The sequence below is a fragment of the Bufo bufo genome, chromosome 6, assembly GCF_905171765.1.
Source record: "Bufo bufo chromosome 6, aBufBuf1.1, whole genome shotgun sequence".
NCBI lineage: Eukaryota > Metazoa > Chordata > Amphibia > Anura > Bufonidae > Bufo > Bufo bufo.
In genome coordinates this window covers 148108369-148135507 of record NC_053394.1, presented here as the reverse complement: position 1 = coordinate 148135507, position 27139 = coordinate 148108369, and the positions used below count along the sequence as shown (strand labels likewise).

Here is a 27139-nt window from a genome sequence, read left to right as displayed (position 1 = left end):
CAGAACCCATTAGAATTTATTGACGATATAGGGATTGGGCCTAGACAATACTTTTCTCTGGTGGGCCCAAGGAACCCCAGTGCGACTGTGTAGATGCTGAGGATAGGTATGATATTCTCCATTCACTCATAAAGCTCTTAGACAGAGCTGATGTACCCTGTAACTCTCCTTCCTCTCCACTAGGGGCAGCAGGGCTGTCTATTAGGGCATTTAGTAAGGTTTCACTCCAGTTATTACATCATTTGACACCTTGGCCTATGGTCTATAGCAGGGATGGCCAACCTGTGGCTCTCCAGCTGTTGTAAAACTACAATTCCCACCATGCCTTGCTGTAAGCTAATAGCTGTAGGCAGTCTGGGCATGTTGGGAGTTGTAGTTTTGCAACAGCTGGAGAGCCGCAGGTTGGCCATGCCTGGTCTATAGTGTCTATTTGTAGAATAGAAAGGTACAAATCCCTCACTTCTTTTACTTTGGATGATCTCCTGCGATTGACCATTTCACACACTCATTTGAAAACCTTTCCTATCCTGAGGGAACATATGTGTTAAGCAGAGAACTACCACAAGTTGCTAGAATGTGGAAACCATACTGTAAGGGCTCACGAACAAAGCAGCGCCCATATTTCAGTCCAAGAACAACGGATCTACAAAATACGGATACCTTCCGTGTGAACTCCATATTTTTCTCACTTCGATCAATAGAAAGGGCTATTCCCATCCGCAAGAGTAGCACCTGCACTATAATTTGAAGAACAGCCACCTGGATCCATACAACTTGCGGATTGCCCATTGACTATAAGGCCACCAGCACATGTCGCGGAATACATGCGTTTTTTTCCCATGCTGAAAAACCGCAGCGTAGTACAGTAACAGCAAAGTGTATGAGATTGCACAAATCTCATGTACACATTGAGAATATTTTTTGTGCGATATTGACCTGCCATGCAAATTTCCTAATCCGTAGCACGTCAATTAGGTTTGCGGTTTTCGCTATGGATTTCATCCTTTTCCAATGAAGAAGACGACCAAATCAAATCCACACAAAAAAAAAAGTTAGAAATTGTGGATTTTGGTGCAGAAACATAAATCTACACGGAAATTTGCGCGGATCTTATATGTGCGTTCACCTGCACTCGTGTGCAGGTGACCTAGGTGTCCGGGAGGTCAGCACTTAACTCTGTAAGGACAGATGCATGGAGATTGTGCAGCTATGGAAACTGGAAGCCCACTGTCAGCAATTGCTGGGATACCCATAGGGAAGGCAAGGATGGATTCTTAACATCCCTGCCTTTTCCATTGCGGTATACACAGCATTCAATGAGAGTTGAGTATCTGCATGGGTCCCGGTCAGCTTTGCAGTGAGGCTGAGAAGCCCTGTGCAACCTCTCTGGGGGTGTATTGCCCCTATAACTGGGGCTAAAGTGTCAGCCTCGGTTACAGGAGAAATCAGCAATAATAAAAAAAAAATTATGTCTGAATGCCCCCCAAAGGTCTTGTATGACCTTATGGAGGCACAATGTGTAAAATAAAAAAAAATAAAAAAAAACATTTATATATCCCCTTATATCAAAATGACCGTTGCAGAAAGGAGATGTAATTTTAAAAAAATATTATTTTAGCTGCACTTTGTGCCATTAGGAAAAAATAAAATGGAAAAAGTGAAATATATAAGGGGGTAGGAGGAAATTTATCAGTTGAAGTCAGTTTTGCAGTATTCTGTGTTGCAGTATTTTGCACCAAATTTATCAAAATGTCACACGTTTGTTAAATCTGTTGCTTTTGAAATGCTACTCCAGTTTTCCTACACCACCCTCTTAGGCCCCTTTCAGACGAGTGAGTGTCACGCTCCGGACTCGCAGCGCAGTACCCGTCCTGACCTCCCAGCACTGCCGGGATCACATAGCATTATAGTGATTTATGATGCTATGCCCTTACAGTTCTGGAATGTATTGGATAATACTGGCATAATGCTGGCAGTGTTATCCAATACATTCCAGAATTGTAAGGGTTACATAGCATCATAAATCACTATAATGCTATGTGATCCCGGCAGTGCAGGGAGGTCAGGACAGGTGATGCGAGTCCGGAGCGTGACACTCTCTCGTCTGAAAGCGGCCTTACTGGAGTGAGTGAATCTCATTTACATAGCTAGCCACGCCTACTTTTCCACCCATATTTCAAAAACTGGAGTGAGTGTATAAAAATGCATAAAGTCGCAATTTGCGCAAGTGACCTCAAAAAGTCACAAACCCCCTATTATGCAATATTTTTTTTTACATTTTGCTGGTTATAAAAACAAAAATATAAAAATAAAGCCCAATGTAAAAATAAAAATAAAATAAAATAATAAATAATAATAAAAATAATAATAATATAATAATATATATATATATATATATATATATATACACATATACACATACACTATTATTTGAAAATAATGGGCAGGTGCTCTAAATAACAATCCCCAAAATATATTAAATAAAAATAAAATTAAAACATAAAAAGCCCTGAGGACATACAAAAAAATGACAATATACAATTATAACAAACTCAAACCTAACTGTTCTAGTCTTAACATTTGCTGTGGGCCCTGCAGCTGTTAATAATGTGGATCCACTACATTAATAGTCAACGAAGCACCAAAAAACAAATATATCATAAATATCTCGCATGGAGTTATTCGTATTATCACCTACACAGCTCAGAGAGCAGCCACACAGAGAGTAATTTTAATTAATTATTCTTTATTAGATATCCAACATGATAGATGGTATATCAGTTAAAAAACATATACAAAAGACAGTACATACTGGGAACAGATCGGTGTTACAATAAATGTATAAAAACAGAGTAAGCTCCAAACCAATAAGGGACTAGTATCCCCCCGTACACAGTAGCGCAGTATCAGCTAGGTGGGGCGCATATAGCAATAGAGGCATCCAGAGCATACATACACCAACACTCCAAACATTTAAGGGAGTGTAAGCCTGGATGCCGCCCACAACAAGCGGAGACTGCAGGAGATAAGGGGGGAAAAAACACTGTTTAAAGTGCAAGTGCAATAAATACCTACTGACCCTGGTCTGAAACAGCCGCCCGACGATCGTTTCGCAAAGTGCTTCCTCTTGGGGCCTGTCTTTTGTATATGTTTTTTAACTGATATACCATCTATCATGTTGGATATCTAATAAAGAATAATTAATTAAAATTACTCTCTGTGTGGCTGCTCTCTGAGCTGTGTAGGTGATTAATAGTCAACGCCAGAATGGCAATTAAAAAATGAGCGTAAAACACAAAGTCTGTAGTTTGTATATAATCCAGAAAAAACGGTATGATGGTATAGGTATATTGCAGTTCACAAAAAAGTGGCTCTCAAAGATGCATGAAATAAAAAAAACAAGAATACACCTGGTCAGGAAGGTGGGTAAATGGCCCAGTCTTGAACTGGTTAAGGTCATGTTTTAAAATCGGTACAGGTTCCAAAAAATTTTGGACAAGTCGTCTGTGTCATATTTATAATCCAATATGCCGTTTTATCATGTGTACACTATTTCTTTACACTGAAAAATTGCTGATGTACCGGTAAATGAAAACTTTCATATGAGACTGGAGGACCATGGAACAAATAGCTTTACCTCATCAGGGCTGGAGGCCTGGTAAACTCGGCAAGAATCTTCAAACTGTCTCTCTGCCTCGGCCTGGTCTGTCACACCATTAGACTCGTAGGAGGGGGTAACGTTGTGGCACAGGGCGATTGCCTTTACAGCTTCATAAACGCGGCTACTCATCGTCTTCCTCACTTTGGTCGTGGTGCCTTTCTGCGCTGGAGGATCCTGGGATGGCTGGAGAGAGAGGTCAATATAAGAAACGCTGTAACATGGCAGGATCCTGACAAGTTCAATGTATCAAAGGGCACCCACCCCCCCCCCCTAAAAAGCAGTCCTTCTGAAAGGCGTGGATAACACAAAATGATTTTACAGTCAGAACACGTATCCAAAAGGTGAAGAATGTCGCATAAGAAAGGGAGGTCTTGGATTTTGGCATAATCTGTGTCAATGGTATAAAGATTCAATAATGGGCACCCCAACATAATGCGGGTCCATACTTACCAACATTTCATCTGCTAAAATCGGGGCATCTTAGCCTCGCCATTGGGAACGCTCCGACCTCACCCAGAATTACCCACTTATGGGCGGGGTTTGAGTTAGCACTGCCCATTTTCAGCCCAGGACAGCGCAAATTTGCCGGGACTGTCTCTTAAAATCAGGGACAGTCCTGCCAAATTTGGGAGAGTTGGCAACTATGCATAACCATAGGTTTTCTTAGGACTCACTCAGACGACCGTATCTGTTATGCGGTCCACAAATTGCGGATCCGCAAAATATGGATACCGGCCATGTGTGTTCCGCCTTTTGTGGAACGGAACGGCCAGCCCTACGATAGAAATGCCTATTCTTGTCCACAATTACGGACAAGAATAGGACATGTTCAATCTTTTTTGCGGGGCCAGTGAAAGCAAGTACGTATGTGGAAGAGCGCATGCATCGTTTGCAGCCCCATTGAAATGGATAGATCTGCATCCGTTCCGCACGGACACAAATATATGGTTGTCTGAATGAGCCCTAAGGCACTTTACACCATTTTGCAGTGCATTTGGTCTAAATAAACCATTAAAGTGACCACATTCTGATAAATTATGTGGCATTTGCACCATTTTTTGTATACGCCTGTGACGTTGTTGATCCATGTGCTGCTTTTAAGCCTTTTGCATCATGTAACGGTTTAGTTTAAATTTCAGGAAAAAATATGAACTCGCAGGACTGTGAAATAAATGTGCAGTGGCGGTGGCAGGAGCTGGATCAAATGTTCATAATAAACCTGTCAGGTTATACGCTGCATTAGAAACACATTTTGTGAGTGACCCTCCAGTCAGGAGCTGCGCGGCCCTTTATGGATATGATTAATGGAAATGTAAACCAGATGCTGAACGTGGGACTTCCCAACGCGTTTCTGGGAGATGTCTTTAAGACTATTTTTAGTTTTTGCCTCCAAACTCCTGGTGTAATTAGACAATTCCATAATTAGGCTGGTCATGCAGCGGACACAGGGCTGCGCTTCCTGATCTGTTAACCTCTGGTGTCAGAAGGAGCACGAAAAAGTTTCACTTCCAGGTCAAAAGGTGACTGAATGGAAATAGTAATGGAAGCCATGAATCAGATCTACAGTGGAAGGAACAGCTTCTCATTACACATAACAGAATCGGCTTCATAATTCACTTCTCAACTGCCGAACTAAATTGGGGGGTCGGAGATGGTGGAGGTAGCGCACCACCCTCTGGTTACACATAAATCTCATTCCCCTTGCTTCCTGTTATCTACTACCTTTCATGTGAGCGATTACAGAGTTTTATCATACCGTCCCCCACATGGGCTTAAAGCGGCTCATGAGCAGACACCAATGAGAACATATATAATACAGAACAGTCATACGGTCAGACAGTATTGTCATTTTTTTCCTGACCGAAAACGGACTGGTCATGTACATGAGTCCTAAATCCGCCAACCCGTAACAAACCTGCAGCCAAATCCTTATTACCTTTTTATTTGTCATGGATTTTGGGGTAGATTTGCCATGGATTTCACCCGGTTCAAGGCTTAGGCAGGGTGCTGGCTCTCCTTAAAGGGGCTGTCTCATCTGAGACAATGGGGGCATATCACTAGGATATGCCCCCATTTTCTAATAGGTGCAGATTTTGGGGTAGATTTGCCATGGATTTCACCCGGTTCAAGGCTTAGGCAGGGTGCTGGCTCTCCTTAAAGGGGTTGTCTCATCTGAGACAATGGGGGCATATCACTAGGATATGCCCCCATTTTCTAATAGGTGCGGATCCCACCGATTGGAACCGCACCTATCTCCTGAACGGAGCAGGCCAAAGTGGTGGCTGGAGGACTCTGGTCTGGCCACCACCAAGCGCTCTCCCCATAGAAGTGAATTGGAGCATGCACAGCTACCACTCCTATTCACTTCTGTGGACCCGATGGAAATAGCCGAGACAGCGCTTGGCAATTTTCAGTGGCCCCATAGAAATGAATTGAGGGCGGCTGCGCATGCGCAGTGCGCTCTCCACCGCTTTCAGGGCTCCGTTCTCGATATAGGTGCGGGTCCTAGTGATATGCCCCAATTGTCTCAGATGAGACAACCCCTTTAAAGAGACCAGCTATGCGGAGACCAGTGCTTCATGTTAGAGAGACTTATTGGCAATGCTCACGGGAAAAAAAAAATATATATATATATATATATATGCAAAAGGGATCTCCAAAGGAAAGAACTATCTCGCTAGCGCCACCTTCTGGAAGTGGTTCCGTATGAGTCAAATTCAGACTTTTTAACAAGCCCTGGGATTTAACAAGGGATTATAGTCAAGCCAAATATCCATCCATAGTCAGCTGTTTCGGGGTGCTTGCCCCCCATCAGTACGAGTGTGATTCCTTAAAAGCAGGGTGCTGAAAGTTTAGGCAGGGTGCTGGCTGAGCTAAGCTGCATTACTGCACCCAGCCATACTGATGAGGGGCAAGCACCCAGAAACAGCTGTCTTTGGAAAGCGTGAATTCCACAGCATAAATTAACATGTCGTGGATTTTAATCCGCCCCCCAGGCCGGTTTATGCAACGTGTGAATGAGATACCCTAAATGTTTTTAAAGATCCATGCCTTGCTGCTGGGAGTGTTTGATAAGGGCTGGAGGCCCCAGAGTGCACGCTCCCACTATAATCCAGGTTTAGGCTTTCATTTCCAATAATTGGGCACAACTAAAATAACCCCAGAACACAAACTCAAATAGCAGGCAGTACAAGCAATGGGCACCCTGCTGCATCAGTCTCATATGACAATTCCTCCAATGATGTACCTGTGTGTATATACTGAATATGTGACTCTGCACTTCATCCATGGAGTCCATTCCATAAGCCACTGTCCCTAGGTGAAGACGTTTGAAGACCATCTCGTTCTGGGTCAGGGTCCCTACAAGACACAGTATAGTAACATTATCAGCTTCTATAGGACAGAACCACAATCTGACAATACAACAAATCACCTTTAGATGTGGACAGGAAGAGGGGAAATAAAAAAAAAAAATCTATAAGGAATTACAAGCAAAATATAACACATCTGGCCGTTCTGCCCACCATTCACCCGTAGATGTAGTAATTCTATACATAAAATGTGAAAGACACTTGCACGCCCTAATTTACATTCTACCCTCCATTTGCCTTTCGCCACACGTGTAGCCAACCTGTTTTGTCAGTCAATAAGTAGGAGATTCGTCCAAGCTGCTCCGGGATTGTACTCGATCGGACCACAGTTCCTGGGATCTTGGGGTCTCTGCGGATCATCCAGCTGTATACAATTTTCCCCATGTCCAGATTGACCCGCAAGCTGCATGATGAAGAACATAAAGGGTAAATGGACCCTGCAGTCTCAGCGTTAGTGGTCTCCAGCCTGGGAATTTCCAGCTTTTGCACAACTACAACTCTCAGCATGCTCTGACAGCTGCAGGCTGAAGACTGATCCTCTATAGGGAATGTAATATTCAATAGCCTTAAAGGCTATGAACACCTTCGGGCAATTATTTATGATTGCATTGTGTTCATTTGTGGCTAAAATCATTCTTTCAGTTGGTCTTTATTAAAGATTTTCAGCTGTTTTTGAGATACAAGGGTTAAAAATCAGTCTGTTTGAAAGTATCACTTCTCAGTCCCGTCAGCTGACGGCTCATGTGAAGCCTTTTCTCAGATCCCTGACCACATAAACAATCATTTAAGTCATATTCTTATCAGTTTCTATGAAGATTGTTTATGAGGTCAGGATATTGCCAACACCACCCATCACCAACAGTAAGCAGAGATCTTGAAAATGGTGGAGATGTATGAAACTGTCTAAGCCTCACGTCTGTGTTGCCCATAGCAACCAATCACAACACAGCTTTCATTTTTAATAGGGCTCTTGAAAAATTAAAGCTGTGCCTTAATTGGTTGCTATGGACAACAAAGCCAATTTTTTATTAATCTAAGTACAAGAAAGTTGCAGAACATTATTAGGCAATATTAATATTAAAGAACAAATATAAAAAACCCTTTTGATGCTAGAATTACCAAACTGCAATTTGCGATGGAACTACAATTCCAATTACATTTTAATATAATTCAGTATGAAACATTAGTTACTTTGTAATTTACTTTCTGTTACAAAAATGCAATATTCTTTTTACTTCATTATAATGGCGCCCCCTGGTGTTTAATCTGTATAATAATGTGCACGTCCATCAACTGATCTGGATAAGCCTGGTTGCCAGGGGTGGACTGGAAAATTAAAGTGGCCCTGGAAAAAAAAAAAGCTACAAGTGACCCCGTGTTGTAGGCGAGTGTAAATTAAAGGAGCTATGCCCCAAATGCCCCTGCCCGTCATATAGATTATACGTACCCTGCTCCCCAGCACCCGTGTTTCTACTGATCGCGAGAGAGGCTTGTCTACGTCGCGGCCTACTGTTGGCTGCTCCCCCCATCGCTGGATGTTTTGATCTGAGTGACGGGCAGATGCAGCGGCGGCCGTGCGGAGATCAGGAGCAATGCGGGTGCCGGGGAGCAGGGTAAGTATAATCTATATGAGGGGCCTGGGCATTGGGGTACATGCTTTATCGTTTGGATAACTTCTTTGACAGAAGACAGACAACAGAAGTAGGGCAGGGCCTGCAATATTCAACTATACATTCAGGAGGATCCCTGCGGCCATTGGCCAGGCGCATAAGTTCCTGATGCTTCTAGCATTAATAAATGCCAAGAGCATCAGATCATTATATACCCAGCACGCGGCTGTCAAGAGGGCTCAGCCGACCCCTGGGCAATGGCCCACCAGGAAATTTCCCTGTAGGGTCTAAAGCCAGTCCGCCCCTGATGGTTGCACATGCTCAGCTGTATCAACTGTTAAAAGCAGAGGCAGTTACAGGGAGAGCGCTGCAGTAGACAGGCCCCCTGAGCTGTGACAGGGAGAGAGCTGCAGCAGAAAGGAAACCCCCTGAGCTGTGACAGGGAGAGAGCTGCAGCAGAAAGGAAACCCCCTGAGCTGTGACAGGGAGAGAGCTGCAGCAGAAAGGAAACACCCACTTAAATGTGACTAAGATAGCTGCAGCAGAAAGTTCACATCTCTGAGCTGTAATGGAGAGATAGCTGCAGCAGAAAAGATCCACCTTCCCCCCCCCCCCCCCCCCCCCCCACTCCCCAAGCTGGCAGCGAGAATATCTCTTTATCTAGGTGAGGTACAGGGCTGGTTCAAGCTTTGTTAGAACTGTGTCATGTACTGTATGATATCTGATTTTACATCAATCATGGCATAACCCTTTAAAAGGAAATGAAAAGCTGTTGCTATGCTTTTCGTTAAGAATGGTTTTCAGGCCGCATAGACAACAGTTCAGGGTAGGGCCACAAGCATGTACTCGCAGAAAACGGTCAGCCGGCCAGTACCGGGCCAACATTACTCTAGTAAAGCACAATCTCTGTACTTTCTCTATTTTCTAGTGAATTTGACGCATTATAAACTTAAGGGACAGTGGTCAGTGAACAACATTCTTGTATAACTATTGCCCCTCACCTGATAGGTATGATGTTGGAGAAGAGGACCAGGAAGCGGAGGATCTGTAGATACCAGCGACCGGCAAAATGCTGAAGAGCCACCATGACCAGAGAGACGACCACTAGGGCGCTGAATAAGATCTTCGTCAGACAGTTCACTTCCAGGTCTAAGAGGCCGATCTGTGGCACAGGATGAGGAGACTGTAAAGCTGGCATCACTTAGAGGGTGGGGGACATATGCTATAAGATGTCAGCAACTAGTCTGATGACGCAGATATTCACATACATCACTGCTCCTGCGCTCGCTCATCCAATAAATGACTTTATAATGACTTGATAATTGTCTTTAATCAGTAGTAAGGCATTAAAACAACAAAAGAAAAGTGGCCATAACAACAAATACTGGTACATAGACTGTACCAGTACATAGACTGACGAACACATAGACTGACGAACACCCACAACCACTGTTATAGTACCCCAGAGAGGGCACTACCATTCCTACACCTTACTTATGGATAACCAATAATGTCATCTGTGTATATATTCCAGGTCCTTTGATATTGTGCCTTAAAAACATTGCTATGTAACTTATGTATTGTATTACATGCACTGTGCCTGGTTATACAGCAGGTGGCAGTGTATCTGGCAGAGGAAGATCTTTAGATAGAATGGAACTTAACATTCCATTCCCCCCCCCCCCCCCCTGTTAGGCAGAAGTGGGCTAGTCCTGCTTCCTACCAAGGCGAGGTTGCAGGAAGCTACAGTCAGTCTAGAGTCAATAGTGGAGCTAGAAAGAGAAGAGACATGGCACAGTGTGGGGAATGCCCCCCCCCCCCCTCCTGCAGCAGGAGTCTCCCAAGGGAAGCAGCTCATAGAGCACCATGACTCCTTACAGTTATGAGGGGGAAAACGGCCAAAGGCACCCCACTTAAAGGTACCAGAACCGTCTGAAAGTCCAGCTACCAGACTGAAGCCAGAGTTGAGCACCACAGAGAAAGAGAAAGCAAGGTATCCCAGTTTGCCTGCCAGTTTACCCCAGAACCTGCTGGAGCAAAGAGACCAAATATTGTCTGGACGCAAGTTTATTCAAGTAAGGCCGAATGCACATGGCTGTGAACGGTCCGGGGGAACCCGGCCTGGCATCTAGCTGAGAGCAGGAGCGCACGCCGTCTTTGGTTGCTATGACTCCGTGCGCTTCATGCCGCCGCTGCACTACAGTAATACACTCATATGATCTATGCGAGTGTATTACTGTAGTGCAGCGGCTGCATGAAGCGCACGGCGTCATAGCAACCAAAGACGGCGTGCGCTCCTGCTCTCAGCTAGATGCCGGGCCGGGTTACAACGGACCGTTCAGCTTTAGGCATTCGGCCTAAAGCTGTTAAACTTTATAAATTCTGGACTCAACCTTTTCTCCACCAACTACGACTTTCCCATTTATTGCTACGAAGCCTAACCCTGGGGACAAATGGTATCCAGGTAGGAGCACCGTGACACACAGAACTAATAAAGCCGCACCACCACTCAGCATTCCTAAAAACCTGGGATACGATCGGCCCTAGTGAGCGGCACGTTGCACTGTCTGCACATTTCCCATGAGCACATACAGCCTGAACACAATACATGTGATAAATGGTTGCCAATTCACTCCGAGGACCTGTACCTTACTCCGTGGATTAGAGGTATTCATCACACTGCGCTGCTCCCGGCCAGTATAAAGAACCACTCCGACCACCGTACCTGGAACAGAGAACACCACATATACATACATCACATGTCCATGTAAACGCACCCTTACGGTACATTATTTTTTTTATTATTTATTTATTTTATGCACTTATATAGCGCTACTATATTCTGCAGCGCTTTACAGACATTAGCATCCAACTGTCCCCAATGGGGCTCACAATCTAAGGTCCCTATCCTTATGTCTTTGGACATTTCTAGCTTCCCTCCCTTTACTCACCTACTTTCTTAAAGAGAACCTGTCACCTCTACGGACATGTCTGTTTAGTAACTACTTGCATTTCCCATGTGATAACAATTCTGTATTCTTATCACTCTGACATGCGATTCCTTTATTATTCCTGCTGGAAATAATTAATGAATTCCTAGCAGTTTGCAATGAAGGTCTAGATTGGTGTTACCAGTTGGGGGGCGGTGTCCCTGCACAGTCGGACACTATCCAATCAGTGCTGCCAGTGTCAGAATGTGCAGGGACAGGTCTGGAGGGGTTTTCAGACTCTATATGTAAACCAGAATAATTCACTGACAGCTAACGGAGGCGTTAAAAACACTAGAAAGACAATGTTTATTATAAGGTTGCATAAGTTTTCATTCCATAGTGATTGGGCGCTGTAAGGAATTGTTATTTAAGGGATTAGCTAAACAGAGCAGCATTGGAGCCTCACTGTAGGTTGGCAGAGATGCTGCTCTCCATTAGATGGCACAGAAATGGCCATTCATTATGTGATGTCATACGTTTGGTTTCCTGAAAGATGAAAGATGAAGCGGCTCCACATCACAGATGACATTAGCATCATTTATAGAATGCCCCGGGGTGACTGCATGTCAGTTCTGCTCTCATGGTGTCAAAAATGGAAGAGAAAACACAAAAAACTACTAATTTGGGGACTAATTTTCTCAATGACAGACCTAATTATTATCAATTAGAGACAAATTAATGAGGGATTAAATTGTTAACATGCATTTCTGAAGACTGAGAATGTTTATCTTTACCAGAAGCAATAACCGTGCTGGCCCACAGCGTGTTCTCGATACTTAAGCTTTCATTTATTGGGGGGTCACTGTCCTCCTGTGAAGAAGAAGAGAACATGGATACAACTGGAAGGGAATTAGAAATATATGTTTAGTCTTGTAAAGCCCCTGCTCTACCTTTTATGAGCTGTCACATAAAGAGGGTGGTGCTTCAGAGCTGCACTCCGTGTGACTCATATATATGTCCTCTGACAGGGTGTGCACCATGAAGCACCAAGGAAGAGACTGGCACAAGCATATGGGCTGACTTTAAGGCCTCATGCACACAGTTGTATGTATTTTGCGGTCTGCAAATTGTGGATGCACAAATTACGGATGCTGTCCATGGCCCATCCGCATTTTTCATGGACCCATTCAATTTAAAGGGTCCGTAGTCCGGATTTTGCATCCAACTATAGGACATGTTCTTTTTGCGTAATGGATGCTTTCCGCATCTGGATGTCTGTTCTGCAAAAAGATAGAACATGTCCGCAAAATGCAGACCATGGACCCATTGAAGTCAATGGGTCCACAAAAAAATGTGGACAGCACACGGACCGCATCCGTATTTTGCAGATCTGCAATTTGCAGATACAGTCGTGTGCATGAGGCCTTGAGGACGATTAGGGTAAGGCCAGCCATGCACATGAGATAGCTGGCGGCCAAAAGCTTGTTCGATGGAGAGCTATCTCTTCCCACATATACATGCAGGGTCGGCTAAGCCAAGTCAGCATTTGTTCTTGGTGGGGGGGGAGTCATTGCTTAGTGTCTCTGCCAGCGGCTTATCTTCCCAAGAACAAAAAGATCAAGCATGTTGAAGTTTAACTGCCCGATCTTTATATTCCCCGACCTCTGCTATTTAGGGAAAGTCAGGAGGCCCCCATACACATTAGATGGTTGGCCAATTCCACCACAATCGTCAGGTCTGGCCAACATACATCTGATGTGTATGGCCAGCTTAAATTCAAAACTGCAGTTATTTTGCCCCATGTGCATGGATTATTTTAAGATGAATGGGACAGTCCAAAAAAAATCAGTGGCTTACACGGAGGCAGACCACGCAACTGCTATGGGACCTAGGGCAGGAGGGGGGCCCAGCACTGAACCCTTTCTTTTGTTCCCAATATAAATGCACAGCATTTTGTAACAGGCACTACTAGAGGTGCTCAGTGCGAAAGAGATTTATTACAGCTTCCATTGAGTTCAATTGTAACTGTATACATTTCTTTGCAAGAGTTCCCCCTAGTGGTGCCTGCAGGCAGCTAGTTTTATTATGAACTATGTGAAGAGAATCAGGAGCTGTAAGAAGGAGATTTATCAGCATATTGATACCAGTTGTCTAGTGTAAATATATGGAGAAATATGGTGCTCAGACTGAGTGCAAGCACTTGTTCCACTTTTTCCAACACAGTGGTCGAGTAAAGCAGGTGAGGCAGAGCGTAACTTTTTTTTTTTTTACAAAATATTTTCTCCAATTAATTTTAAAAAAAAATTAAATTTGACAATAATCTCACTGGGGTCGGGTTACTACATTTTCCTATCTGTAATCACTCCAAGAAAATAAAAAATAAAAAAAAGTCTGACCATTACTCACTCGAGTAAACGTTCCTGCAAAATTATGGATGTCAATATTCGGTTCTTCTGCATATACATAGGCTCTAATCTGGAGCAGGTCCTGAAATATAATAAGAAAATGTATTATATTATAGCAGTTCCAGAGAAGTTGCTGCAAAAATGTCTGAGCATGAAATAGAAATAAATAAAAACATGAACGCACGTCTCTTTAATGCCGTATTTACAGATATATGGTTTGGGGGGGAGATGTTACTTAGATCACACGTGATGGGGGCAGACTACACTGAGAATTCACTCTATGATAGACGCATATGCTCTGTATATCAATAGACAACATGTGCATGGTTATTGAGGTCCCTGTGTCCAAAGAAAGCTGTAAAGGTGAAACATCTGGACGCCCCAAGGACATGGACTGATGACTGTCAGATGACGCGGACAACTGCTGCAGCTATGGTCACTATATATGCAATTAATGAGACAGAACATGACCAAATAAATCAGGGGATGTTTACATGACAATTCATCGATGCTATAGTTGGTAGATTAAATTAACCTCACAGGAAAGAGAATCAAGGTAACCCCTAATCACTACGCAGAATTATACTGCTCGGATGTTTGATTTACTTTGTAAATACATTGCTATCTTGTATTAAATTGATGGTGATCGACACTCTGTATTTTACTCCAGAGCAGCACTCACTATTCTGCTGGTGGATACACTGTGTACATATATGATATTACTTATCCTGTACTGATTCTGAGTTACATCCTGTATTATATTCCAGAGCTGCACTCACTATTCTGCTGGTGCAGTCAATGGGCCAGATTTATCATTAGCTCAGGTCAGAATAATGGAGTGAAAAAGTCCCAAAAAAAGTCCCAAACGCTAAAACTGCGCACAAATTTGCGACTTTTTTCTGCTCTGCACTTTGCTCGCCAGTTTTCTGAAAGTGGGCGTGTTTTCTTATGTAAATGAATCTCTAGACAGATTTACTATTGGGATTATTTAAAAAGTCGCAAAAAAGTTGCAAAAAAGTCGCAATTTCACTCCAGTAAGGACCATGCTTATCTTATGAGACTTTTTAATAGAACATGCGACTTTTTGATAAAAACGTGCGACTTTTTCCTAAAGATGTGCGATTTTTGTAAAGCTGCTTACTGACGGATAAACTGCTACCGTCAAACCACATTTATTACAGTCTTAAAGGGCCGATCATAAATCTGACTTGGCTAAAACTGACTTTAGCCATATGTGAAAGTGGAGTGAGCTGTCAGTCATGATAAATCTGGCCCAATGTGTATATAAACGATTTATCCTGTACTGATCCTGAGTTACATCCTCTATTATTCTCCAGAGCTGCACTCACTATTCTGCTGGTAGAATCACTGTGTACATGCATTAGATTTCTTATCCTGTACTGATCCTGAACTACATCCTGTATTATACTTCAGAGCTGCACTCACTATTCTGCTGGTGGTGTCACTGTGTACATATATTACCTATCCTGTACTAATCCTGAGTTACATCTTGCATTATACTCCAGAGCTGCACTCACTATTCTGCTGGTGGAATCACTGAATATACACTTTATTATCCTTTGCTGATTCTGAGTTACATCCTGTATTATCCTCTAGAGCTGCACTCACTATTCTGCTACTGGAGTCACTGTTGAACATATATTACATTACTTATCCTGTACTGATCCTGAGTTACATCTTGCATTATACTCCAGAGCTGCACTCCGTATTCTACTGGTGGAATCACTATATATATGCTTTTTTTATCCTTTGCTGATTCAGAGTAACATCCTGTATTATACTCGAGAGCTGCACTCACTATTCTGCACTCACTGCTGGTGCAGTCACGGTGTATTGTAAGAAGGTACAAGGAATCATCGTAGATAATAGGTACGCGTCACTGAGGTTCCTAGCCTCGGTGGAGTAAGAGCCGGGTTTTATGTGTCAGCAGCAGTTGCTGTTTGACACCTTAATACTTAGTATGGCTGTATAGCTGATCTGGGACAGCTGTTACTGGGAGTAGTCATAGTGCTGGGTGGGTAACTACTCCCCACGTTCCAGGTCCGGTTTTGCCAGGCCTAAAAAACCAGCCAGCACTGCCAGGTGAGAAGGATTACTTCAGTCTGACAGTGGAGCTCAGGAGGTGTGTGTGCTGGGATCTGAGGCCTGTGCCGTGCTGAAGGGCCGAGACCTGTCTGTAAGGGAAACGGGCCCCCTAAAAGCCTGCTATGGACTGCTAGAGGCAGAACTGCCAACAAGTTGATTTTGGTTATGTGTGTGAACTAACACCAAGACTGCAAAGTGACGTTTAGTTTTTGCTTTATGTGTGAATAAACACGGAAGTTTGATTTAATAACTGGTAATTTGCCTCTGTACTGCGTCCGCATACCCTGTCTACCAGAGCGAATCCCCACAGCATATGAACTATTTATCCTGTACTGATCCTGAGTTACATCCTGTATTATACTTAAGAGCTGCACTCACTATTCTGCTGGTGGAGTCCCTGTGTACATGCATTATATTCCTTATCTTGTACTGATCCTGAGCTACATCCTGTATTATACTTCAAAGCTGCACTCACTATTCTGCTGGTAGTGTCACTGTGTACATACATTACTTATCCTGTACTGATCGCGAGTTACATCCTGTATTATAATTCAGAGCTGTACTCACTATTCTTCTGGTGGTGTCACTGTGTACATATATTACCTATCCTGTACTGATTCTGAGTAGTTACATCTTGTATTATACTCCAGAGCTGCACTCACTATTCTGCTTGCTTCAGAGCTGACATCGTCCACTAGTTCCTTCTTGTTCAGTTTGCACAGAGATTTCTCAGTAATTTGCATTCTAGGAAGTGTTGTCTTTACATTCTGTACATCTGACTTATGAAAACCAGGATTTTTTTCAGTGAAAAAAAAAGATATGTCCTTGAATGTTTCTGTAGCTGGATGAGCTTCTGCAGGTTACTGTGATTGTAATTATCATCACTTTACAGTTATTATTCCTTATGGCTTTCCAATGTGCCCATAAAAATGTCTGTCCATGATTTTTGGATAAATTGTCCAGAAAAGAAAGAAAAAAAAAAACCAAGGTTGACAACCCTGTTGGAAACAGCAAGCTGGTGGACAGACATCCCTCTAATGGTATGGGTACCTGGCGACACTGGTTGAGTGACAGCCCTTTTGGCCAGATTCGCTAAGTAACGGTAATCCGATCGAAATGAATGGGATTGCCACGCCTGTCGGAAGAAATCCAAGACTGCTGTTACGCAACCAGTGATGCGGTGTAGGCGTACCCTGATAACCAGATCAGGAACTTAAACAAAAGATTTTCAGGCGATTTAACAAAAATATATATAAAGGAGAGCAGTGCACTCTGTGGCAACACTTTATAGTGGGCTCTTGGACTTCCTGGTAGGGTTAATGTAATTTTTACATAACAGATAAAATAGAATATCAGATAATCCAGCACTTATCTGAGCTAACTGTATTGTGGTGCCTGTAAAGGTATGGCACACAGTACTGTGCAAACGTTTTAGGCAGGTATGGAAAAAATGCTGCAAAGTAAGAATGCCTGCAAAAATAGAAGTGATAATTGTTTATTTTTATCCTCAGGGTAGGTCACCAATATCAGATCAGCGGCGGTCAACACAGAAGAGGCCGGCGCTCCGTACATCGGTCACATGGTCTAGTTGTAGCTCAGCCCCATTAAAGTGAATGAGGCTGGTCTGCAAAACTATGTACAGCGCTGTGCTTGGGAGAGATGCCGGGAGCCGACTGCTCTCACCACAGCTCCAATGAGTGCAGCAGCTCCCCCCAACAGCTGATCGGCGGGGGTCTGACACCCGGCACCCCTGCCAATCTAATACCGATGACCTATCCTGAGAGTAGGGCAACATTACATATTACTGGATAACCCCTTTAATGACATTGGTTGTACATAGGGCTGCAGATATCGATTATTTTAGTAATCAAGTATTCTATCGATTAATCCAACGATTAATCGAGTACTCTAATAAGAAAAAAACTCATCCGCCCCCCTGCCATCAGTCCTCAGCGCCATCAGTCCTCAGCGCCATCAGCCCCCTCCATGCTGTCAGTTCCTCCCAGTGCCATCAGTTCCCCCCATGCCATCAGTCCTCTGTGCCATCACCCCCCATGCCATCAGTCCTCTGTGCCATCAACCCCCCAGTGCCATCAGCTTCCCATACCAACAGTCCTCTGTGTCATTATCCTCCCATGCCATCAGTCCTCTGTGCCATCAACCCCCTATGCCATCAGTCCTCTGTGCCATCAACCCCCCAGTGCCACCAGTTCTCTGTGCCATCACCCCCCCCAGTGCCATCAGTTCTCTGTGCCATCACCCCTATGCTATCAGTTCTCTGTGCCATCACCCCTATGCTATCAGTCCTCTGTGCCATCACCCGTCCCAGTGTCATCAGTCCTCTGTACCATCACCCAGTGACATCAGTTCTCTGTGCCATCACCCCCCATGCCATCAGTCTTCTCTGCCATCATCCCCCCCCATGCCATCAGTCCTCTGTGACAACTCCCTCCATGCCATCAGTTCTCTGTGCCATCACCCCTATGCTATCAGTTCTCTGTGCCATCACCCCTATGCTATCAGTCCTCTGTGCCATCACCCGTCCCAGTGTCATCAGTCCTCTGTACCATCACCCAGTGACATCAGTTCTCTGTGCCATCACCCCCCATGCCATCAGTCTTCTCTGCCATCATCCCCCCCATGCCATCAGTCCTCTGTGACAACTCCCTCCATGCCATCAGTTCTCTGTGCCATCACCCCCCATGCCATCAGCCCTCCGTGCCTTCCACTTCTAGCCATCAGTCCCCAGCACCAGTACTCATCTTTCCTGTAGGGGCACCGGCAACACTCCTCAGCTCCTTAGCCTCTCCTTCTTCGCGCGCTGAACGTCCTGACGTCACACAGCGTCAGGTCACAGTGACGATATGTCAGGATCCAGTGCAGCGCGGTGCGGTGGGTGAACACTGAGTGTGAGTAATAGCAAGCGATTCACTCTCACTCCGTGGTCACAGGACACAAACGAATCTTCAATGCAAAAAATTAGCATCAAGGATTTTTCTGTGTCAAGTTACTCGAATAATCGTTGAAGCCCTAGTTGTACATTTGGGGTTGTTGTCCTGCTGCGGAATAAACTTGCAGCCAATCAGACGCCTTCCTGATCGCATTGCATGATGGATCTATGAAGTATCTGCCTGTATTTCTCATCACTGAGGACACCATTAATCCTGACCAAATCTCTGAAAAATGAGTGCAGCAAATGAAAGACACATCATGCTTACTTCCCTCCAAAATCGAAAGATGTTCAGCAGTGCCATCAGCTCAGAACTGGCAAAAACCAGTGGGACCCAGGTACACTCATCAGCTCTTCTGAGAAGTCTGCCCAAAAGTGATCTTCATGGAAGAACTGCAGCCAAAAAGCCATACCTTTGATGTGGAAACTAGGTCAAACAACTCAACTGTGCACAAAAGTATAGGAATTGGGGTGCAAAAAATGGCGGCAGGACCTATGGAGTCAAAATTTGAAATGTTTGGCTGTAACACTAGGCAGTTTGGTCACCAAAGGTCTGCAGAGGGGTACAATAATAGGGGTCTGCAGGCAGCAGTAAAGCATGGTGGAGGTTGTTTGCAAGTTTGGTGCGTCATTTCAGCAAATGGGAGTTGGGTATTTGGTTGATGGTGTCCTCGATGCTCAGAAATACAGGCAGATACTTATCCATCGTACAGGCACGTGGCTCCACATTTACTCTGCAGTAAGACAATGATCCTGAACATACAGCCAATGTCAATAAGAACTATCTTCTGTGTGAAGAAGAACAAGGAGTCCTGGAAGTGATGATAGCGCCCCACAGGGCCCTGATCTCAACATCATCGAGCTTGTCTGGGATAACACAGAGAGACAGAAGGATTTGAACAAGCTTACATCCACAGAAGATCTGTGGTTAGTTCTCCAAGATGTCTGGATAAACAGCCCTGCCGAGTTCCTTCAAAAACTGTGTGCAGGTGCGCCTAGAAGAACGGACGCTGTGTTGAAAGGGTGGCAACACCAAATATTGATTTCATTTAGATTTCTCTTTTATCCAATCACTTTGTATTTTGTTCATTAAAAAATAAACTATTAAGGGTTCTGTCATAGGGGCTCAATACCGGAAAAAAAAACCGCTTCAGTTTTGTATCCATATATTGTCAATGGGGAAAAAACTGAACTGAACAGAAGGGAGTGCTCCAAAATGCATTCCGTTCCATTTAGTTGCGTTCCCATACCGGAGAGCAAACCGCAACATGTTGTAGTTTGCTTTCCGTCCTGGGATGCGGAGCAAGACGGATCCGGCATGACCCCCAATGCAAGTCAATGGGGACGGATCCGTTTTCTCTGCCACAATCTAAAACAGATCCGTCCCCCATTGACTTTCAATACAGTTTGCGACGGATCCGTCCTGGCAATGTTAAAGATAACACAACCGGATCCGTTCATAACGAATGTAGATGGTTGTATTATCAGTAAAGGAAGCGTTTTTGCTGAACCCTGCCGGATCCAGCAAAAACGCTAGTGTGAAAGTAGCCTTACACTTATATTTTTTAAAGCATTCTCAATTAGGCTGCGTTCACATGAGCGTGTCCGGATTAGTTCCGGATGCGTCCCGGTGTGTTGCGGCAAACCCGCGCGAGTAGGTACGCAATTGCAGTCAGTTTTGACTGCGATTGCGTTCCGATGTTCAGTTTTTATCGCGCGGGTGCAATGTGTTTTGCACGCGCGTGATAAAAAAACGACTGTGGTACCCAGACCCGAACTTCTTCACTGAAGTTCAGGTTTGGGTTCGGTGTTGTGTAGATGTTATTATTTTCCCTTATAACATGGTTATAAGGGAAAATAATAGCATTCTGAATACAGAATGCTTAGTAGGTGATCAATTGAGGGTTAAAAAATAAAAAAAATTAACTCACCTTGTCCTCTTGTTCGCGTAGTTCTCCCGGTCTTTAGTTCTTTAAAAAGATGAACTATGGGCTAAAGGACCTTTGGTGACGTCAGATCACATGCTCCAATCACATGGTACATCACCGCGGTGATGGACCCTGTGATTGGAGCATGTGATCTGACGTCACCAAAGGTCCTTTAGCCCATAGTTCATCTTTTTAAAGAACTAAAGACCGGGAGAACTACGCGAACAAGAGGACAAGGTGAGTTAATTTTTTTTATTTTTTAACCCTCAATTGATCACCTACTAAGCATTCTGTATTCAGAATGCTATTATTTTCCCTTATAACCATGTTATAAGGGAAAATAATACAGTGTATAGACAGTCACCTAGCAACCGTGCGTGAAAATCGCACCGCATCCGCACTTGCTTGCGGATGCATGCGATTTTCACGCAACCCCATTCACTTCTATGGGGCCTGCGTTGCGTGAAAAACACAGAATATAGAGCATGCTGCGATTTTCACGCAACGCATAAGTGATGCGTGAAAATCATCGCTCATCTGAACAGCCCCATAGAAATGAATGGGTCAGGATTCAGTGCGGGTGCAATGCGTTCACCTACCGCATTGCACCCGCGCGGAAATCTCGCCCGTGTGAACGCAGCCTTAGTAGCATTTTTTTCCACACATGCCTTAAACTTTTGCACAGTTCTGCATGTCCATTCACATTTGAATGATTTGTCATCTGCAGATTCCGCATCTGTAAACCGAGAGGTGCTCAGAAAGTTATGACCGTGCAGAGGGTCAACACCACCACGTGGTAAGTATATGGGTCACTTACCGCTGCTGTGGGCAGTCTCTGTGTGCAGGACACCGGCAGCCGCAACTTCCAGTCTGTCTCACCGTCCAGCTGATCAGTGCGCAGAAAGCAGGACCCTAAGGACAGAAGTTATATATCAACTTATTTACAGGGGTTATCCCATGACTAACGTAAAAAATGAAAATCACACATCATATACTACATGACAATATCTTTCTAACAAAGCTAGAACCTGCCCTGTACCTCACATGGACCCAGAGATCTCCCCATTTATTGCTCTGCTAGATTTATATCAAGCTGGCAGCTCAAGGGGAGTGTCCTTTCTGCTGCAGCTAAGGGGGCGTGTCTCAGCTCTCCCTATCACAGCGCAGGAGGCACTCGAAGGATGAAACTGAGCATGTGCTGCCTTCTCAGTGAGCAGGTCAAAGAGCAGGCGGCGCTATACAGATACATTTTATTGAATAACACAGCGGCTATGCTAAATTTTTAATTACAGGCAAATACAAAAGTATTCAGATCCAGGAGCTGGTGAAAACTGTAACAAAGGGAATCTGTCACCAGTGACCTCACTATCTAGTTGTTTGCATAGACACATAGCTGTGGTTCACCTGATTAAAACTCGGTTTGTCTTTTGTGGATCTGAGGCTCCGTTCCGACCGTTCCCGAGTTACATAGTTAATACGGTTGAAAAAAAGACATACAGCCAGGTCCATAAATATTGGGACAGACACACTTCTAACATTTTTGGCTCTATACACCACCACAATGGATTTGAAATGAAACGAACAAGATGTGCTTTAACTGCAGACTGTCAGCTTTAATTTGAGAGTATTTACATCCAAATCAGGTGAACGGTGTAGGAATTACAACAGTTTGTATATGTGCCTCCCACTTGTTAAGGCACCAAAAGTAATGGGACAGAATAATAATCATAAATCAAACTTTCACTTTTTAATACTTGGTTGCAAATCCTATGCAGCCAATTACAGCCTGAGGTCTGGAACGCATAGACATCACCAGACGCTGGGTTTCATCCCTGGTGATGCTCTGCCAGGCCTCTACTGCAACTGTCTTCAGTTCCTGCTTGTTCTTGGGGCATTTTCCCTTCAGTTTTGTCTTCAGCAAGTGAAATGCATGCTCAATCGGATTCAGGTCAGGTGATTGACTTGGCCATTGCATAACAGTCCACTTCTTTCCCTTAACCTCCTCAGGACCGCCGTACGCAGGATTGCGTCTTTGCGGCGGCCCTGCTCTACTGGGTGGACGCGCCGGCGCGTCCTCTCGCGAGACGCGATATTTCCTGTGAACGCGCGCACACAGGCGCGCGCGTTCACAGGAACGGAAGGTAAGAGAGTGGATCTCCAGCCTGCCAGCGGCGATCGTTCGCTGGCAGGCTGGAGATATGTTTTTTTTAACCCCTAACAGGTATATTAGACGCTGTTTTGATAACAGCGTCTAATATACCTGCTACCTGGTCCTCTGGTGGTCCCCTTTGTTTGGATCGACCACCAGAGGACACAGGTAGCTCAGTAAATATGTTGCACCAAGCACTACTACACTACACCCCCCCCCCTGTCACTTATTAACCCCTTATTCACCCTTGATCACCCCTGATCACCCCATATAGACGCCCTGATCACCCCCCTGTCATTGATTACCCCCCTGTCATTGATCAACCCCCTGTAAAGCTCCATTCAGATGTCCACATGATTTTTACGGATCCACTGATAGATGGATCGGATCCGCAAAACGCATACGGACGTCTGAATGAAGCCTTACAGGGGCGTGATCAATGACTGTGGTGATCACCCCATATAGACTCCCTGATCACCCCCCTGTCATTGATTACACCCCTGTCATTGATCAACCCCCTGTAAAGCTCCATTCAGATGTCCGCATGATTTTTACGGATCCACTGATAGATGGATCGGATCCGCAAAACGCATACGGGCGTCTGAATGAAGCCTTACAGGGGCGTGATCAATGACTGTGGTTATCACCCCATATAGACTCCCTGATCACCCCCCTGTCATTGATTACCCCCCTGTCATTGATCAACCCCCTGTAAAGCTCCATTCAGATGTCCGCATGATTTTTACAGATCCACTGATAGATGGATCGGATCCGCAAAACACATACATGCGTCTCCCTGGAGCCTTCCAGGGGGGGTGATCACCCCATATAGACTCCCTGATCACCCCCCTGTCATTGATCACCCCCCCCCCCCTCCGTCATGCTGCATTCAGATGTCCGTATGATTTTTACGGATCCACGGATACATGGATCGGATCCGCAAAACACATACGGACATCTGAATGGAGCCTTACAGGGGGGTGATCAATGACAGGGGGGTGATCACCCCATATTGACTCTCTGATCACCCCCCTGTCATTGATCACCCCCCTGTCATTGATCCCCCCCCCACCCCTCTGTAAGGCTCCATTCAGACATTTTTTTGGCCCAAGTTAGCGGAAATTATTATTTTTTTCCTTACAAAGTCTCATATTCCACTAACTTGTGTCAAAAAATAAAATCTCACATGAACTCCCCATACCCCTCACTCCAAATGCGTAAAATTTTTTAGACATTTATATTCCAGACTTCTTCTCACGCTTTAGGGCCCCTAGAATGCCAGGGCAGTATAAATACCCCACATGTGACCCCATTTCGGAAAGAAGACACCCCAAGGTATTCCGTGAGGGGCATATTGAGTCCATGAAAGATTGAAATTTTTGTCCCAAGTTAGCGGAAAGGGAGACTTTGTGAGAAAAAAAAAAATATCAATTTCTGCTAACTTGTGCCAAAAAAAAATAAAATTCTATGAACTCGCCATGCCCCTCATTGAATACCTTGGGGTGTCTTCTTTCCAAAATGGGGTCACATGTGGGGTATTTATACTGCCCTGGCATTCTAGGGGTCCTAAAGCGTGAGAAGAAGTCTGGGATCCAAATGTCTAAAAATGCCCTCATAAAATGAATGTGGGCCCCTTTGCGCATCTAGGCTGCAAAAAAGTGTCACACATGTGGTATCGCCGTACTCAGGAGAAGTTGGGGAATGTGTTTTGGGGTGTCATTTTACATATACCCATGCTGGGTGAGATAAATATCTTGGTCAAATGCCAACTTTGTATAAAAAAATGGGAAAAGTTGTCTTTTGCCGAGATATTTCTTTCACCCAGCATGGGTATATGTAAAAAGACACCCCAAAACACATTCCCCAACGTCTCCTGAATACGGAGATACCAGATGTGTGACACTTTTTTGCAGCCTAGGTGGGCAAAGGGGCCCACATTCCAAAGAGCACCTTTAGGATTTCACAGGTCATTTACCTACTTACCACACATTAGGGCCCCTGGAAAATGCCAGGGCAGTATAACTACCCCATAAGTGACCCCATTTTGGAAAGAAGACACCCCAAGGTATTCCGTGAGGGGCATGGCGAGTTCCTAGAATGTTTTATTTTTTGTCACAAGTTAGTGGAAAATGATGATTTTTTTTTTATTTAATTTTTTTCATACAAAGTCTCATATTCCACTAACTTGTGACAAAAAATAAAAACTTCCATGAACTCACTATGCCCATCAGCGAATACCGTGGGGTCTCTTATTTCCAAAATGGGGTCACTTGTGGGGTAGTTATACTGCCCTGGCATTCTAGGGGCCCAAATGTGTGGTAAGGAGTTTGAAATCAAATTCTGTAAAAAATGACCAGTGAAATCCGAAAGGTGCTCTTTGGAATATGGGCCCCTTTGCCCACCTAGGCTGCAAAAAAGTGTCACACATCTGGTATCTCCGTACTCAGGAGAAGTTGGGGAATGTGTTTTGGGGTGTCATTTTACATATACCCATGCTGGGTGAGAGAAATATCTTGGCAAAAGACAACTTTTCCCATTTTTTTATACAAAGTTGGCATTTGACCAAGATATTTATCTCACCCAGCATGGGTATATGTAAAAAGACACCCCAAAACACATTCCTCAACTTCTCCTGAATACAGAGATACCAGATGTGTGACACTTTTTTGCAGCCTAGGTGGGCAAAGGGGCCCATATTCCAAAGAGCACCTTTCGGATTTCACAGGTCATTTTTACAGAATTTGATTTCAAACTCCTTACCACACATTTGGGCCCCTAGAATGCCAGGGCAGTATAACTACCCCACAAGTGACCCCATTTTGGAAAGAAGAGACCCCAAGATATTTCGTGATGGGCATAGTGAGTTCATAGAACTTTTTATTTTTTGTCACAAGTTAGTGGAATATGAGACTTTGTAAGAAAAAAATAAATAAAAAAAAAATCATCATTTTCCGCTAACTTGTGACAAAAAATAAAAAGTTCTATGAACTCACTATGCCCATCAGCGAATACCTTAGGGTGTGTACTTTCCGAAATGGGGTCATTTGTGGGGTGTTTGTACTGTCTGGGCATTGTAGAACCTCAGGAAACATGACAGGTGCTCAGAAAGTCAGAGCTGCTTCAAAAAGCGGAAATTCACATTTTTGTACCATAGTTTGTAAACGCTATAACTTTTACCCAAACCATTTTTTTTTTTTACCCAAACATTTTTTTTTTATCAAAGACATGTAGAACAATAAATTTAGAGCAAAATTTATATATGGATCTCGTTTTTTTTGCAAAATTTCACAACTGAAAGTGAAAAATGTCATTTTTTTGCAAAAAAATCGTTAAATTTCGATTAATAACAAAAAAAGTAAAAATGTCAGCAGCAATGAAATACCACCAAATGAAAGCTCTATTAGTGAGAAGAAAAGGAGGTAAAATTCATTTGGGTGGTAAGTTGCATGACCGAGCAATAAACGGTGAAAGTAGTGTAGGTCAGAAGTGTAAAAAGTGGCCTGGTCTTTCAGGGTGTTTAAGCTATGGGGGCTGAGGTGGTTAAACTCTTTGGTTGCTTTTGCAGTATGCTTTGGGCCATTGTCCATCTGCACTGTGAAGCGCCATCCAATGAGTTCTGAAGCATTTGGCTGAATATGAGCAGATAATATTGCCCGAAACACTTCAGAATTCATCCTGCTGCTTTTGTCAGCAGTCACATCATCAATAAATACAAGAGAACCAGTTCCATTGGCAGCCATACATGCCCACGCCATGACACTACCACTACCATGCTTCACTGATGAGGGGGTATGCTTAGGATCATGAGCAGTTCCTTTACTTCTCTATACTCTTCTCTTCCCATCACTCTGGTACAAGTTGATCTTGGTCTCATCTGTCCATACGATGTTGTTCCAGAACTGTGAAGGCTTTTTTAGATGTCGCTTGGCAAACTCTAATCTGGCCTTCTTATTTTTGAGGCTCACCAATAGTTTACATCTTGTGGTGAACCCTCTGTATTCACTCTGGTGAAGTCTTCTCTTGATTGTT

At 44.0% G+C, this 27139-nt stretch overlaps 1 protein-coding gene across 1 annotated transcript in view; it reads right to left on the bottom strand.

The window, feature by feature from the left end:
• Window positions 1-27139, bottom strand: part of ATP9A (ATPase phospholipid transporting 9A (putative)) — a 122830-nt gene that overhangs the window by 49605 nt on the left and 46086 nt on the right. Inside the window, exons 7-14 of the mRNA XM_040434780.1 lie at window positions 21779-21873; window positions 13979-14059; window positions 12367-12442; window positions 11291-11367; window positions 9644-9804; window positions 7293-7435; window positions 6909-7021; window positions 3638-3844 (exon numbers count right to left, since the gene is read on the bottom strand). Coding sequence (XP_040290714.1) covers window positions 3638-3844; window positions 6909-7021; window positions 7293-7435; window positions 9644-9804; window positions 11291-11367; window positions 12367-12442; window positions 13979-14059; window positions 21779-21873 — 953 coding nt within the window. The remainder of the gene's footprint in view (window positions 1-3637; window positions 3845-6908; window positions 7022-7292; window positions 7436-9643; window positions 9805-11290; window positions 11368-12366; window positions 12443-13978; window positions 14060-21778; window positions 21874-27139) is intronic.